At 35.4% G+C, this 18,432-nt stretch overlaps 2 protein-coding genes across 3 annotated transcripts in view; one reads left to right on the forward strand and one right to left on the reverse strand.

Moving 5' to 3' along the window:
• LOC106872117 (src kinase-associated phosphoprotein 2) overlaps positions 1 to 9,112 on the forward strand; it is a 28,646-nt gene extending 19,534 nt beyond the window's left edge. The window contains exons 4-8 of the mRNA XM_089351208.1: positions 1,453 to 1,527; positions 2,253 to 2,369; positions 4,037 to 4,131; positions 5,382 to 5,478; positions 7,786 to 9,112. Coding sequence (XP_089207334.1) covers positions 1,453 to 1,527; positions 2,253 to 2,369; positions 4,037 to 4,131; positions 5,382 to 5,478; positions 7,786 to 8,330 — 929 coding nt within the window. The 3' untranslated portion in view covers positions 8,331 to 9,112. The remainder of the gene's footprint in view (positions 1 to 1,452; positions 1,528 to 2,252; positions 2,370 to 4,036; positions 4,132 to 5,381; positions 5,479 to 7,785) is intronic.
• A 2,902-nt stretch (positions 9,113 to 12,014) lies between these two features.
• LOC106872128 (alkylglycerol monooxygenase) overlaps positions 12,015 to 18,432 on the reverse strand; it is a 32,965-nt gene continuing 26,547 nt past the window's right edge. For both annotated transcript variants that reach the window (XM_014918998.3, XM_089351207.1), the window contains 3 exons: positions 16,057 to 16,173; positions 14,985 to 15,067; positions 12,015 to 12,443 (listed from right to left, as the gene is read on the reverse strand). In XM_014918998.3, coding sequence (XP_014774484.1) covers positions 12,236 to 12,443; positions 14,985 to 15,067; positions 16,057 to 16,173 — 408 coding nt within the window. In that variant the 3' untranslated portion in view covers positions 12,015 to 12,235. The remainder of the gene's footprint in view (positions 12,444 to 14,984; positions 15,068 to 16,056; positions 16,174 to 18,432) is intronic.

Raw genomic sequence — 18,432 nt, forward strand, 5'->3', positions numbered from 1 at the left:
ATATATATATATATATATATATATATATATATATATATATGACAAAAAAGAACAAGTAATACTATTTGTTATAAAATAAATAGGATATATAAACTAAATAACTAATTCTGGTTTAATAAAAAAAATCAAAGGGGACAACGTAGAAAATTTTAAAGAATGATTTCTCATTTAGGCACAAGGCCAACAATTTGTGGGGGAGGCACAAGTGAGTTAAAGCGACCCAGTACATTATTGGTGCTTTATTTTATCGACCCTGTAGATATGAAAGATAAAGCTAACCTCAGCAAGATTGAACTCAGAATGTAATGGGCCATAACTCTATGCTGCAAAGCACGTTGCCCGATGATTAGGCACAAGGCCAGCAATTTAAAGGGAAGAGGAAAGTCGATTAAACCGACTCCCGTTACTAGTAGAAAACAACAAACTCTAGGGAATTCATTATTATTTCGACTGGCACAAATTGTAAATCAATGCACTGGGTCCAATAGTATTTACTGACAGGAGGCCACAACATACATAGATCAGAATTGGGCCCCTAAGATCTGTGAGACACTCTGAGCAACTGCCCAGTGTGCTCATGCCTTAAGTCTGCACTGCTTCTTCTTCCCCTTATGACTGGGTTCCAACCTGGGCTGCAGCAACAAAGTTTACCTGCCACACTTCCCAGTCTAACATCACTGCCTCAGTGTCCTGAATACATTCCAGGCCAGTATCTGCCATCAAGTTGTTGATGTGAGTGTGACGATTTTTCCTCTTCTTACATCACCATGAAATGGGTTCCACAAGACTACTCTGGATGCTTCCAGTTCTGGGTGTTGCACCTAGTGACCAGATAATTGTAGCAGTCTACTTAATCTTCTCACTAACTTTTGGCAGGTCTCCATAAAGGCATTCGTCATATGTTGCTGCTATATCACATTTAGGGACATTCATTGCATCCATATCAAAACCAATGCTATTATATGGCAGTGAAACAAGGACACTGACAAAGAAATTGTCAAACAAGCTAGATGCTTCTGGGGTTGATAAAATAAAGTACTGGTCGAGAAATCTGATTTTATTTCTATGGTGCATCCTAGTTGTGAATGGAGTTATAACAGAAAACAAGACAAGATATTGTTTTTTAGGAAAAACTATCAATCACCTTATTAATTTCTCATTTTGCCATTAAATTGGGGTTGAAAATTTATATAGCTTGCAGTGGAAGCAAATATTTTCATTTCTTTTTTAATTATTTACTCTTAGAAGTTGAATACATCCAACTATTGCTAAAACATAACAACGAACAATGAAACATTCATAGGTCTCAAAGTTTTGCTAGTGATCTAACACTAACCCTAACTCAGCTGTTAGCATCTAGATTTGTACAAATAATAAAATAATAAGGAAGGAAAAAATTCTCAATTTATTTCACTGTATTATTGTTGAAATTTTGTTTTTCTTTCTTCACAGCAATTCCCTTCATAGCTGCCACAGACATTGTAAACGCTACCAAAACCGGCTTTTTAGAAAAGAAACGCAGAAAAGGTTCCGTTTTTGAAAAATATATTTCAGATTTGCAATATTTCAGCATATATGTTTTTTAATTTTATTTGTAACATTCTGATATATCATTGTCATCATCATCTCACATATATGTATGGCACTCTGTCGGTTATGAAAACAAGGGTTTCACTTGATCCAATCAGTGGAACAGCTTGCTCGTGAAATTAATGTGCAAGTGGCTGAGCACTCCACAGACACATGTGCCCTTAACCTAGTTCTCAGGGAAAGTTCACCGTCATCAAATCACCACAGGGAAAGTTCACCATCATCAGTTCACCATCATCAATTCACCATTTTTTTTCAATAAAATAGTTTTTAACTATTAATGGTGAGATATTAGGGATATATTTTTTTGGTGAACTTTCCTTGTGGTGAATTTTATTCAGGGTGAATTGATGGCAGTGAACTTACCTGTAATCTAGATATACACACATATATATGTGTACCTCTCTCTCTTAATATATATATATATGATGTTAAACAATATAGTCATCTCATCCAATCTAGCACAGATTAACAGACTTTTAAAAAATGAACTAGCAAATGAACAATATATATATCATCATCATTTTATGTCTGTTTTGCATGCAAGCATGGATTGGATATATGAGATTTGTTGTTCAGAAATTAAAACTATTTTTAACATAATAAATGTATCTATCATATTATCGTATGATTATTTGTGAATCAATTAATTTCTATTTCAGAAAATGTACTGCTTTTCAAGTCCTATCAAAAGCGCTGGTGTGTTCTCAAGGATAATATTTTATACTATTATGATAAATCTTCAGATAAACGTCAATTGGGTGCTTTTATCCTGAAGGGTAAGTTTCATCCACAATTTTTACCCTTTTCTTGTTCTTTTTGAATAATGTTTTGAAATTTGTAATTTTCATGCTTAGAGGGTTGGGTAGGAACTCTCTCTCTCTCTCTCTTCATGATGCCTGTTTTACAAATGTCAGTAATCATGGTCTTCTATGCAAAAGTCTAAAGATTCATGCATTTTCTTTGTAAAGATAAAGCAGTGTTTTCTCATTGTGTTCTACAATTCTCCAAACTCCTGAACTCTTGATCAAGAAGCCTTACCACCAGATGTGGTTTAATGTCTTTCCTGGGACATTGGGTAGGAACAATGATGGCTAAATTAGCAGAGTACTGGACAACTAGCCAAGCGATGAAGTCATATCTTGTGACTAGTGTTATGTTGTGTCATGGCTATGCAGGCAATGAGTATGTGTAGAGGTTAATGAGGCTATTGATACTGCAGCTGATTTTTTTGTCTGGGTTTAGTGTTTCATTTTTTTATCTGGGTTGAGTGTTTCATGGTGTACTCAGGGCTTCCATGAGAAATTTTGTGAAGTGATAGTTGTTTCTGGGTTCTGCTGGTGGTGGTAGTATTGGTAGTGAAAGGAGAACTCCCCTCAAAATTCAATGTAACTGAGAAGTTTTTCTTTTATATTTTTTATGAGCGAGAGGTCCATAAGTATTCATGGAAACTCTTTCTCAGATGTCTGGGCCCTAGATCAAGTTACTGTATGGATCCATCCCTTACAAACCCTGGTGGTGCTGCAATGTTGTGTGTGTCTTTGTAGTATTCTGGATTATTTTTGTAGTGTTGCTGGGTGATGTCATGTTCTAGGGTATTATAGCATCAACTGGATGTTAATGTTCTGGTGTGTTGTAATGTTCTTGTTAGATGCTATAATATTTTGAGGGTATTGTAGAGGTACCTGAGAATCTGGAGAAATGATTCTACTCTTAATGGCAGAGACTGCAAGTGTTAGAATTTAGTTCAACAACAAACTGTGCTTCTTGCGTCTCCAGATGGTCTTTCATTTTTAGTGGTTTGGGCAGCTAGTTGAAGGGTTTGCTGGGTTTGTATCTTATCAACACAGTATTATCTTCAGGATCTGAACAATCAACGCTTCATTGGTGCAGTCCATGTAAGGGAAAATAGATACAATGAGCTGGTAAAGCATATCTTATACATACATAGTGGAGACAAGTTTCCAGTGGCTTGTAGTAGGTGCCGAGTTCAAATTTTTCCCTGGGTGTAGCTTAGAGAAGGATGGGCCCTCTTGGCTTAATATTCTTAATCAAAACAAAATCTTTTAACTTACTCCATTGACATGATGATGCATGGCCTAGTGGGTAGGGTGTTGCACTCATGATTGTCAGATCACGGTTTCCAATCCTGGATCTGGTGGCACATTTGTGTTCTTGAGAAAGGCACTTCATGTCACATTGCTCATTCCACTCAGTTGTAAATGAGTTCCAGTAATAGCTAGGAAGCTAACACTGTGGTGTAAAAACATCCTGTTCAGGATGTAGTGATGTAATTTCAGTCACTTATCTGCTGTGGAAACTGAGTAAAACTCTAGGGCTCATGACAGACCTACTCTAATGACATAATAGATCACATGACCCTTCATTAACATCACTTTTAAAATTTGCTTAATTTTTCTTTTCTCTTTTGCATTTTTGCTTTTAGATTATGAAGTAAGAACAAATCCAAATGTGGTAAAAGAAGCGAGCAAAAAGGAGCTGAGTTTTGAACTTGTGTCTCCAGGAAAACGATCTTATCTGGTAAATTTTGTTTATAACATTTGTATATATTCTTATATAGATAGTACTGGATCTTTCTCTCACATTACTCACCTCATCATCCTTATTGCTGTGTCCCATTCTTTCTCCCTAATCCCTGATACTAATACCTTCTTTCTTTTACCTGTTCCTTCCATACTCTATCTTTCAATAGTATCTTCTCTGTTATTCTCTACACTACTACCCTCAGCTCACCTAAAATCATCACATTCTCATCTCTCTCTCTGGTCTATCTCCACGAACCCAAGATCCTGTCTTTTCTTCAATCATCCTGTTGCCACAGCCATTCTGGATCCTCAACATCCACATCTTTCTCTCTTTCATGAACCCTCCCCATCACACTTTCCTCCCTATTTACACTTTAATCCTTTAGCATTTGGATTATTTTGGTAAATGTAATGCTTATTTATTCACATTGCTCTGAATTAATCATGAATTGTCTTGTAGCATCAAAATTTTGATGATGTGATAGTTTATTTTTAGAATGACATTGTAGGGTAGGTGTGAGAGACAAGATCAGCTAGTTTGAACATTGTTGTTGTTGGCACTCCGTCGCTTATGACGTCGAGGGTTCCAGTTGATCTGATCAACGGAACAGCCTGCTCATGAAATTAACGTGCAAGTGGCTGAGCACTCCACAGACACGTGTACCCTTGACGTAGTTCTTGAGGACATTCAGCGTGACACAGTGTGACAAGGCTGACCCTTTGAATTACAGGCACAACAGAAACAGGAAGTAAGAGTGAGAGAAAGTTGTGGTGGAAGAGTACAGCAGGGTTCGCCACCATCCCCTGCCGGAGCCTTGTGGAGCTTTAGGTGTTTTCACTCAATAAATACTCACAATGTCCGGTCTGGGAATTGAAACCACGATCCTATGACCGTGAGTCCGCTGCCCTAACCACTGGGCCATTGCACCTCCACAGTTTGAACATAAAGCAGGCAGAATATTTTGGCCGGATACAGCTGGTTTAAATGCTAAAGGGTTAAACATAGGATAGCACTGAACTCCACCCTATACAATACACTCCCTCACCTTTACTACTCTGCTCTTCTCTTTTTCACAAACCTTCAACACTAATCCTTTCCACACTCCGCACCAACATTGTTTACTTTGTTACTCAGGCCATTACCATCCTCCCACAAAAATAGGTTCCCTTCATCATGCTTTACTCTCTCTTGTTATCCCATTTAAAGTTGAATTTACTTTTGATTAAACTATTTTATTTCTTTAGTTTGTGGCTCCATCCAAAGAAGAACTGGCTGATTGGAAGTCTTCCATTGAAAATGCTGCTTTGAATATGATGACAAGTTCAATGATGGATGATCAAGGTAACCAATTTTATCAATTCTTTTACCTTTTAGCATTCAAATTGGCTGATTTTCACTACCTTACATCCAGTAATATTTATTTTATTTTGAAAAGGAAGTTGCACTAACATATAATGAAGTTGTGGCTTTCATCCTTAGCCAATTTGCATTAGTATAGGGATGCTAATCATTTTTCAAACCCCTCATTCCTTTGGATTGATTGCTGTGAGTTTAGACTAAAGAACAAATAGAATTTCAAGGCTCTATCACCAAATAGAATTGTTGTAAGAATTTGTAAAATCTCTATTCTATGCAGAATCATTTATACACAAGTCACCTCCATTTTAATATAAAATCAAATTAGTGATTTTGGTCATTGAAATGTGGTTTTGTGAGTTACATGGCAATCGCACTTGTGTTGGTACTCGAAAAAAAGGCACCCAGTACTCTCTATAATGTGGTTGGCATTTGGAAGGGTATCTAGCCTTAGAAACCTTCCTTAAACTGAGATACTGGAACAAGATGTGTTCCTCTAACCTGTTGCATCCTGTCAAACCATCCAACACATGCCAACATAGAAGACAGATGTGAAATAATAATAATGATGATGGTGGTGATGAGGATAATGTTTGTTGCAATGCTGCGGTACCACCTTGAATGGTATAGTCGGCCACATCAACTTCCAACACTTATTTTATTGATATCAGAAGGATGAAAAGCAAGGTGTATATGGACAGGATTTGGCTTCAGATTGTAAATGGACATAACAAAAAAAGAAAAAAACAACAATTTATATTGCCTGATGCTCTACTGATTTTTACCTTCCACATGTCTTACAGGGGACCAGTAATTAGCCTGATTGGGTCACTGAAAACATACAATCAATAATTGTTCATAAATATATATACCTATGTATACATACACACGTGAGTGTGTATTTTAAAAAAAATCCTTATTTTATGAGTAACTGATTTTATCTGTAAATATACAAAACTTTGGCAATAAATATATCACTCAAGACCCAATCTTCTTGCACAGAGAGTATCTATGTAGTTGCTCAACTTGCTGGAAAAAACAGCCAAATCTTCCACAAATCTTACCTTATTATCTCAAAAATGGATAATGTAATTCTTGATAATACAATTGAACATGAGGTGTTCATGGCTGGTCACAACAATCTTCATGTGGTAATTCAATAGGAAAATACTGCTTAGTAGCTTCTATTTGAGATGTGATATATAAAATTTTAATTCAGTACTACAAACTTAGGGAACACTTGTCACCTTACAGAACTGTTAATGCTGACAGCAGTGAACTATACCACCCTGTGGTATCTACCACTCAGCGTTTAGTAGACTTGATGATTGAGACTTAAAATGTCATGACCACAAATACAGCATAGTGCTAATAATCAGACACACACTTCTATTCTGGTTGACCAATACTTTATAAGCTTAGCCATACTGCTGCATAAATGTGAAGGTGCGTAGCCTAGTGGTTAGAGTGTAGCGCTTACGATTGCAAGATTGTAGTTTCAATTCTTGGATCAGGCAGTGCATTGTGATTGTGAGTAAAACACTTCATTTCATGTTGCCCCAGTCCACTCAGTTGTAAATGAATTCTAGCAATACCTGGGAAGCTAACCCTGTGATGGACTAGTACCCTATTCAGGTAGGAAGTATTGTTATCTCTCACTTATATGTCAAGGAAATCAGGTTAAACTCTAGCCTTATGAATCCCGAGGTTCCTGACAAACCTAACTTAAGCTACTGCTGCATAAATCATGATATTGACCAGACTATAGGATGTTGTCACACATCACTGGTTACAATGTGCTTCACATTGTTTTACCTTTCAAGTGATACCACCCCACTGGCTCGGTGAGTAGGCCAACATTCTCACTGATTGGAAGATTTACAGCTGAGTGGGCTGGAACAACTTGAAATTAAGTGTTTTGCTCAAGAACACAATAAGCTGCCTGGTCTGGGAATCAAATCCACAATCTAGTGAACCCACAATCTAGCAATACCCTAACCACTACGCCATGTGCCTCCACTGGTGGTGCATTATCTAACACACTCACTGGTTCGATTTTCATTCATTTATTATTTATATTTTTCCTTCCAAAACTTTCATTGCTTTTGCAACTTTGTCAATGGATGTTGACTTTCAACTTCCATTGACAAAGTTGCAAAAACAACGAAGATTTTGGAAGAAAAAGCATAAATACTAAATGAGTGGAAATTGAGCCAGTGTGCGTGTTAGATAATAAGACATTAAGACTATGACTTTCTTCAGACGTAACAAAATATGTTTTGTATTTTTCAGATGGGGAGAGCATTTATGAAGAATTTGATGAAATCTTGCCTCTTAATGGACGGCCATCCATTGCTGAAGAGGTGTATGATGATAACTTAAACTGTCTGCCAGATGATGTTGAACTAACATCAAGCAAGAAAGCTGAGTTGCCTCCTATCCCAGGGTCACCGAAGCACTTGCTTCTCAAATCTAATGCGTCTCCTCCTCCCCCAGCTCTGCCAGAAAGAAATCCTCCAACTGTCCGCCCCACTGAACCAGCTGCCACCGATGATGGTCTGATAGGAGAAGTGTACGATGATATTGGCACCGATGTACAGAAGTTCCTTCGAAGCACCAAAGTGGAAATAAAGCCAGATGACTATGAGAACATCTATTACAGTCTTTGGGATTGTGTGGCAGATGACAGCACCGAGCTTGCTTTTAAAGAAGGAGATCTGATCAGGATTCTGAATAAAGAATATGATAAGCAGTCTTGGTGGATTGGAATGCTTGATGGCCAGATTGGTCTGGTGCCAAAGACATTTCTCACAAATGCCTATGAGTTAGTTGCATGAAGATATTTGATATGCTTGTAGAAGAGATGTAACCATTAACAAAGCTATTCCTCATTATTTGTGTTTGTTGTACTATGCCATTTCTGAACAAAAGAATGATTTTATTATTTTTTTTTATTTTAAAAAAGAAATCTGTTATTGTATTCTAAAATAATTGTATTATCTATGTTATCATTGCTAATGACATCATTTTAATCATCATTATCATCATCATCATCATCATCATCATCTTCATCATCACAATCATTGAATAATAAAGACTCTGTGTTTTTCTATTAACGAACTGTATTATAAAATCATTTATATCTCACCAAATAGTTCTTATTTTATTCATTTGTAATAAGTTTAATTTGAGTCTTTAATGATTTTTTTCCCATTTTTCATCGATAAATGGAAAAAAAAAAACCCCTAATAACTTTGGTTTGGAAAGCAACCTGCTCTTTTTTTCTATTTTCTTTTATGTTTATCTATAAAATAGGGAAAGAAAAACAAAGTTGTCACACAGATAACTGAATAATTACTGCCTCTCTGTCATGATGTTTCATAAATGCTGGCAAATGTGGTATAAACAAAATAGGTTTCTAGAAGAAATATAAAATCTATGATTTTTTTTTTACTCTATTCCATGTGAATCAATTGCCTTCACTCTTGCTTTATAGTTCCAAATGATGTGTAAAGATAATTATTTTTGTTTTATTATTTTTATTGATTAAAAGTGCTATGTAAAAGAAAAAATATAATATACATGTTAATCTCATCCCGATGATTAATATATGATCTGATTTGTTATTTTCTTGTTTTATTATTTCATGATGTTCATGATACAATTGAATTGCCATTTTTTCTTTTATACTGGCCTCATTAATTGGACTGCAACCATTCAGGGGATACCATCTTCAAATGTTTTAGTTGATCGCAATTACTACCCACCAGTATTTGTTTCAGCTTGGCATCTCTTTTATCAATATCTACTTATTCAATTGCTAATGGTATGTGTCTTTTTACAAAACATGTTTTATACCAGTAAATCAGTAAACATAAACAATATACATTCATGGTGGTGTACACACACACATGCACACACATGAGCATATATACACACACATATGCGCACACAAGCATACACACACACACACACACACACACACAAGCACATAAATGCAGAACAAAGTGGAAAAAATAGTACTCAAATACCGAAGGTAGAGTAATATGCTTTTTATTAAAGCCACAAAAATCTTCACAAACTATTACTCAAAGTTTCATATGACCATTTGTAGGGCAGTTGTGATATTAGTAAATTTAGTATGATCACATCTGTCTGATGAATGGTAACTGAGTAACACTTTGTGAAAATTTTTTGGCTTTAATAAAAAGTATATGTGTGTGTGTGTGTGTGTGTTGTTTGTTGGAAGAAAAAGAACTTAATACCTTAGTATAGGTTAATAATATTTTTATTTTGCTTGAGTCAGCCTGATGACTCAGTGTATGCACAGGGGTAACTGCAGAGTATCAAGCGACTGACTCAACTAAAATAAAAATATTATGTATATATATATATATATATATATATATATATATATATATATGCGAGTAAAAATAAATACAAAAAAGGTGGTTTTTTTGTATGATTGTGTATAGAGGAATATATTATTTTGTTTAAAAGAGTTCCAACACTGTCTGTTTTTTATGTTTTATTTATATTCCTGCAGAACCAATGTGGGGTATAGAATATGGAATATACAATATATAATATAAAATAAAATAAAATAAAAATGGATGGCACCATGAAAGAAAATATTGAATGTAGATGAAATATTGAGTGTTCAATATAAAGGATCAAATATATAAATATAAATATATAAAGGCAACTCGAGTTTCAGGGCTATTTCCCTTCGTCATGGCCGGTATGACAGACTTTAACAGACTGTCTGTTAAAGTCTGTCATACCGGCCATGACGAAGGGAAATAGCCCTGAAACTCGAGTCGCCTTCATATATTTATATTTATATATTTGATCCTTTATATTGAACACTCAATATTTCATCTACATTCAATACTTTCTTTCATGGTGCCATCCATTTTTATTTTATCTTATTTTATATTGTATATTGTATATTATATATTATATATTGTATATTCCATATTCTATACCCCACCTTAGTTCTGCAGGAATATAAATAAAACGTAAAAAACAGACAGTGTTGGAACTCTTTTAAACAAAATAATATATATATATATATATATATATATATATTTTCTTTTGTCTTTTATCTGTTTGTGTCATTAGACTATGGCCATGCTGGGGCACTTTTAGTTGAATAAAACAGCCCTAGTGCTTACCTTTTTTTTTTAAAGTCTGGTGCTTATTTTATCACTCTCTTTTTGCTGAACTGATAAGTTATGGGGACATAAGCAAACCAACACCTGTTGTCAAGTGGTGGCAGGGAACAAACACAGACACAAAGTCACACACACACACACACACGACGGACTTCAATTTCCCTCTACCAAATCCATTCGCAAGGCTTTGGTCGGCCCAAAACTATAGTGGAAGACAGTTGCCATAAAAGATGAAAGACATATATATATATGTCACAAGCTTCTGCACAGTTTCCATCTACCAAATTCAACTCACTTGGTTGAATTTGGTCTCTGCTACTGTATTTTTCTTGTTTTAAAATTAAATTTTCAAAAATTGAGACAAAAAAAATGAAAGCAAGAACTTTAGTAAGGCACAGGCTTGGCTGTGTGGTTAAGACGCCTGCTTCCCAACCACATGGTTCCGGGTTCAGTCCTACTGCATGGCACATTAGGCAAGTGTCTTCTACTATAGCAGTGGATCAGCCAATGCTTTGTGAGTGAATTTGCAGAACAAAGACTGTAGAAGTTCATGTGTGTGTTTGTGTGAGGATATATATCAATGTGTCTGTGTTTGTCCCACCTTTACATGATGACTGGTATTGATTTGTTTATGTCCCTTTAACTTTGCAGTTCAGCAAAAGGGACCAAGTACCTGGCTTAAAAACAAGATATAAGTACTGGGGGCAATTTGTTTGACTAAAACCCTTCAAAGCAGTATCCCAGCATGGTTGCAGTCCAATGACTGAAATAAGTGAAAGATATATATATATATATATATATATATATATATATATATATATAATGTGTCTTTGTGTCTGTGTTTGTCCCCTGTTCACTTGACAACCGATGATGGTTTGTTTACATCCCTGTAACTTAGCAGTTCAGCAGAAGACCCCCAATAGAATAAGTAACATACATAAAAAAAAAAAAAATAATAATAAGTACTGGTATTGATTTGCTAGGCTAAAATCCTTCAAGATGGTGCCCCAGCATGACTGCAGTCCAATGATTGAAACAAGTACAAGACAGAAAATAAAGGGACATGTTGTCTCCACATAACTGTGTATCAAGATGTGCGTTTCTCTGGGGTAGGAGTGTCTTGGCTGCTTCACTTCTGATATTTGCATTTCCTATGTTCACATTTGGTACAATGTGCTTTTCGCATATTTTTCATCTATTCATAATATTCCTCACAAATACTGGAAAATAGTGAGTCAATAAAAACAACAGAGCACCAAACTGGAATCTTAGATACATTCCTCTGTAGCATTATGGCTCAAATCCCAGTGGGGTTGATACAATATGTAACAGTAATAAACTGGAGCTGATTCATTTGTTTATATTCTTGTCAAGGTAGTTTTGTTTTGTCAAAAGATATCAGTTAATTATTTACTGTCAATTTTTAAAGAGAATCAATATAAAATCCAATTATAAAATATTTGTTTACATCACATTAATGTATAATTATTAATTGGTAAGATATTTGGTTGTGAAGAACATAAAGTGGTAGTTTTGAAGAAATGTCTTTCAGAATTATTTTGAAACTAAGCTATCTTTTGATCTTTTAATTGTTGTTTGCTGCCACCAAAGAGCAGGGCTAGAATCCACAGAAGAGCTGAGATGCCATAAAACCAAGGTATCATTGTTACAATCATCTCATTATAAAACTGTGACAGCACCTGAAAGTTGGCAAGTTGGCTAATGCACAAAGCAGAACCACAGCGGAGAATTTCCATGTAAGTAGCGTAAGACCTAAATGAAAAGAAATAATAAATGAAAAATAATTTAGTCAAAAAAAAAAAAAAAATGGAACAAAGTCATAGATACTAATATGGAAACCTTAGCTAAGTTATATAAATATCCTCTATGCTTTATTTTGACATTATTTGTATATACATCAAAAGATTAATATAACAGGGTAGTGAGTTAAAAGAAAACACTAGACTTGAATAAAAAAACATTTTAGAAATGACATTTGACTGGACTTCATACTATGTAACTTGGAATAATAACAATCTTTTCTACTATAGGAACAAAGTTTGAAATTTTAGGGGAAGGAGTTAGTTGATTACATCAACCCCAGTACTCAACCGGTACTTATTTCATTGAATGCAAAGGATGAAGGACAAAGTTAATCTCAGTGGATTCAGAATATAAACAGCTGCAAGAAATTCTGCAAAGCATTTTTGCTGACATACTAACAATTCTATTAGCTTGTCACCTTAATTCTTTCTAATATTGGCAAAAGGCCTGAAATTTTTTGGGAAGTACTACTTGATTACATTGACCCCAGCGCTCAACTGATACTTATTTTATTGACCAAAGGATGAAAGGTAAAGTCAACCTCAGTAGAATTTGAACTTGGAGCAAAAGGAGCTGGAAGAAATGCTGCTAGCATTTTGCAACATGTTAGCAATTCTGCCAGCTCACCACTTTGAGGATAATTCTAAATTTGGTGGGAAGGGTAAGTCAATGTAATTGACACTGGTACGTGAGTGATACTTATTTTATCAACCCTAAAAAGATGAAAAGCAAAGTCAACCTCAGTGGGATTTGAACTCAGAATGCAGACAACTGAAAAACATGCTGTTAAGCATTTTTGTCCAGTGTGCTAATGATTCTGCCTGCTTGCCATCTTAAAGACAATAATACTAGTTTCAAATTTCTGGCATAGGGCCTGTATTTTTTGAGGGGAGGGGAGGAGAAGTTGATTACATCGACCCCAGTACTTGACTGGAAATTATTTTATTAACCTCAAAAGGATGAAAAGCAAAGTTGACCTTGGTGGAATTTGAACTCAGAATGTAAAGATGGATGAAATGCTGCAAAGCATTTTGTATGGTGTGCATGAACTTCTGCCAGAGTGCTGCCTTAATAATAGTAATAATGATAATAATCCTTTCTACTGAAGGCACAGGGCCCGAAATTTAGGGGAAGGGACTAGTTGATTACATCAACCCCATTGCTCAAAGCATTTTGCTCGGCATGCTAATGATTCTGCTAGCTCACCACCTTAATAATAATAATAATCTTTTCTACTCTAGGCACAAGGCCAGAAATTTTGGGAGTGGGGCCAGTCGATTAGATTGACTCCAGTATGCAACTGGTACTTAATTTATCGACCCTGAAAGGATGAAAGGCAAAGTCAACTTCGGCGGAATTTGAACTTGGAACATAAAGACAGACAAAATACTGGTAAGCATTTCGCCCGGCATGTTAATGTTTCTGCCAGCTTGCTGCTTTAATAATAATAATGATAATAATAATAATAATAATAATAATAATGATAATTCTTTTAAATTTTGACTTAAGGCCAGCATCTTTAGTCAAGAGGGCAAGTTGATTGCATCAACTCTAGTAATTGACTGGTACATTACTTTATAGAACCTGAAAGGATGAAAAGCAAATTCAGCCTCAGCAGACTTTGAACTTGGAACATAATGAGCTGTGAGAAATAACACTAAGCACTTTTTTATGATATGCTAATAGTTCAGCCAGCTCTCTAGAAATGCAGCAAAATCACCCTCCAATCACACTCTGTTGTTTCCGCAAAACAAAAAAAAACAAAAAACAAAAAAAGGAGTACTAGAAAATGTGGTCTTAGATACAATGTATCTGAAAAGTGAAATAGATTCAATGTTTGCAGCTAGAGTGCATTTTTGATCATATCTGGCTTTGGGCTAAACAACAAATATTACCACTGTGTATAAGAGCATTTATACTGTGGTTCTGTTCTGAACCATAGAATATCTGGAATACAGTTTCTGTGGATCATGCCTAGTTGTTTGATTGATTACTTGTATCCCACAGGGCTGATTAAGCTTACATATAGTTACATATGGTGGAGGCGCAATGGCCCAGTGGTTAGGACAGTGGACTCGCGGTCATAGGATCGCGGTTTCGATTCCCAGACCGGGTGTTGTGAGTGCTTATTGAGCGAAAATACCTAAAGCTCCACGAGGCTCCGGCAGGGGATGGTGGCAAACCCTGCTGTACTCTTTCACCACAACTTTCTCTCACTCTTACTTCTTGTTTCTGTTGTGCCTGTATTTCAAAGGGTCAGCCTTGTCACACTGTGTCACACTGAATATCTCCGAGAACGACGTTAAGGGTACACGTGTCTGTGGAGTGCTCAGTCACTTGCACGTTAATTTCACGAGCAGGCTGTTCCGTTGATCGGATCAACTGGAACCCTCGACGTCATAAGCAACAGAGTGCCAACAACAAACCCAACAATGGTGATTAAGCTTACATATTAAGAACAATAAGAAGTAAAATTTTACATCAACTTACCTTTGGTCAAAGATATTACCAAAACAGGATAAAGAATATATAATGAATCCCAAAACTGCTAGAACAGATTCTTGTGGCATCAACTAGAAAGAACAAAAGAAGGCAGGTTATTATTATTGGTTTCAAATTTTGATACCAGACCCAAAATTTCGGGGTGGAGGGGTTAAGTTGATTACATTGACCCCAGTGTTCAAGAGGTGCTTATTTTATTAATTTCAAAAGGAAGAAAGGTAAAGTTGGCTTCTGCAACATTTGAACTCAGTACAAAGATGGGTGAAATGTTGCTAAGCATTTTGCCTGGCATGCTAATGATTCTGCCTGCTCGCTGCCTTAAGTAAGTTATTAATAATATTGGTTTCAAATTTTGGCCAGCAAGTTCGCATTGTTAAGTTGACTACATCGATCCCAGTGCTTAAATGGTACTTATCTTATTAACTTCAAAAGAATGAAAAGCAAAGTCGACCTTGGTAGAATTTGAACTCAGAACATACAGATGAATGAAATCCTGCTAAGAATTCTGCCTGTTGTGTTAATGATTCCATCAGCTTGCCACCTTATATAGGTTATTAATATTAATATTAACAAGGTCAGCTTTACTTTTCATCTTTCTGACTTTCATAAAATAACATACCAGTCTTGTAGTGAAGCTGGTTTTTTTTATCCTGTTTGTGTTGCTTAACAGTTGAACACGCTTACTAACTCTTCAGAATTAAGCAAAAAGAATAAGGTATCATAATACATAACTCTTTGAGACCATCCTACATGAATCTGCCCTTGATTGTACATTACAAACTTCCTAATTTAAAGTGATATAAATAAAAACTTCAAAATTTCATGCTAATTTATGTCTCAAACAAAGTAGTTTTACTAAATTCTGTAGAATTTTCCAAATGAATTGACTCAAAGACAGGTATTTGAAAAATACTACCTAAAACATTAGATTTCTCTGCTTTCATGGCATGGCTTTGAATAGAATACGAAGCTTCATATTATAACTACTCAACTATACAGTAAATTCTGTGATTTTTTTTTCTTTTTGTTCGGTAATGAAATATGATGAGAGAAAACTTACATGGTTAACACTCAAAATCGTTAGGAAGAAATACGTGACTGCAGTAAAGTGGAGTAAAACATATATACTGCACAAGTTGGAAACTTCTGTGGTGTACCTCCGCACTGGACGTTCTACCTAAGAGAGATAAAAGAAAAAAAGATAGGAAAAATAGTAGTTACTTCAGAATGCTATTTTATTGCTTTGGCACAATAGATATACACCTCTACTGCTCAAACAAATGGCATAAATGACATATGACATAAATCCCTTCATCCTCTAAAAATGTTAAGGTTGTGTCTTGATATATTAATGGAAATGAGTAAACCTTGCAATGTATTTTTCCATGTAGTCATAGCAGGATACATCTGTGAACAAATAGGGTAGAGTCTCACAGATGTAATACAGTGAATTAAAATAGTTTAAATAACTGTGGTAAACCAGGTATTTAGTTGGTCAAAAATCCTGCTATGGAGTATTTGAAATTTAAAAATAAAAAAAGCAAGGGAAGTAACTCTCATAAGATCAGTTGGTTTGATATTTTTGGAAAATAAAGACAATACAGATTGGAGTTGATCTGGTCATTAAAGTCAACTGGGGAAAGCAGCTGACATGTTTCAGCCTTATTAAACCTCTTCAGCAAGGAAACTCAGCTAATGAGGCTAAGAGATATGAGAGTATTGTAAAACAAGCTACTTAAATCCACTCATCAGGCTTTGGATGGTCAAGGGCTATAGTAGAAGATACTTACTGAAGAGACTATACTAGGACTGAACCCAAAACCATGAGATTGGGACACAAACATCTTAACCACCCAGTTTCTTGGTTAAGTTGAACGATTGAAACTGTTCTTGTGATGCCACCACCATTATTAAAACAGGAGATGATAATTCAAAGCCAGATGGCTGTTGTTGTTCAGCTCCATTTCAGCTCTGTGATAATCCTCCAGACTGTGATAATCTTGTTTTTTTTTTTGTTTTTTTTTCAGGCATTATGTATCTTGAACTACATTATTAAATGTATCTTTCCTTTTTTAAGATAGTAGGTATGATATATGAGAATGTTTTGGCTGTTATTTCTAGCATGTTGAACAACCATACGGGCTTCCCATTTGGCTCAGTAAAGGTATTAATTAATTAGATTTCTGATTCATGTCAGGTCTTTGCCTATTTAATTAGCAATTCTTTTACATTATTATTCTGAACAGAAACAAAGATGAATAAATGAAATATGCAAATATATATACAAAAACACATACAGACAAAAAGAAAATATTACACACAAAGAGAAGTACACAGACTCATACATTTATTTAATTATTTATAACCATTACTGTAATTACTTAAGGACAATATAATTCCTAAATACAATGCAACTCACTCATTATACCTAAAAATTAATAATAAAATGTATTCTTTTTACTCACATACATGTGTACAATGCTAACTTGAAGTTCTCACCCTGGTATTTTGTACTAAATTTCTTGCATCATACACAAGTATATATGATATATTGTTTATCAAAAGTAGATGGGCAATTGTGGAGGTGCGTGGCTTAGTTGGTTAGGGTGTCAGCATCATGATCGTAAGACTGTGGTTTCGATTCCTGGACCAGGCGACACGTTGTGTTCTTGAGCAAAACACTTCATTTCACGTTGCTCCAGTCCACTCAGGTGGCAAAAATGAGTAATCCTGCAACAGATTGGAGTCCTGTCCAGAAAGGAGTAATGCTGTGATGGACTGGCGTCCCGTCCAGCTGGGGAACACATACGCCATTGAAACCCGGAAACCAGCCTCATGAACCTGGCTAGGCTTTAAAAGGGCGCATTTATTAATATTATTAGATGGGCAATTCCTTTGACATGAGAAGCCAATATGTGGTCATTCAACCTTCTAGAAATAGTAGATATCATAATATTTAACTGTTTTGAAATCACCCTGCATGAAACTGCCCCTTGTTCTATATTACAAACTTCCAGATTTAAAGTGATTTAAGTAAAAAAAAAAACCATCCAAATCTCATGGTAATTTACATTTCAGACAATATTATTTTACTAAATTCTTCAGAATTTGCCAAATGAATTGAATCAAAGGCATGTATTTCATGGGTACTGCCTAAAACATTAGATTTCTCTCCTTCTGTAGCATAGCTTTGAATAGAATAAGAAGCTTCGTACTATTACTCAACTACATAACCTACTGTGATTATCATCATCAGTTAACATCCCCTTTTCTATGCTGGCATGAGTTGAAAGGTTTAATATGAACTGGTGAGCTAGAGGACTGTATTGAACTCCAATGTCTGCTTTGGCATGGTTCATAAAACTGAATGCCCTTCTGAATGCATGTATACACACACACACACACACATATCACGTGATCACGTGACTGACCAGGC

Source organism: Octopus bimaculoides, chromosome 4 (genome assembly GCF_046866305.1).
Source record: "Octopus bimaculoides isolate indiv1 chromosome 4, ASM4686630v1, whole genome shotgun sequence".
Taxonomy (NCBI): Eukaryota; Metazoa; Mollusca; class Cephalopoda; order Octopoda; family Octopodidae; genus Octopus; species Octopus bimaculoides.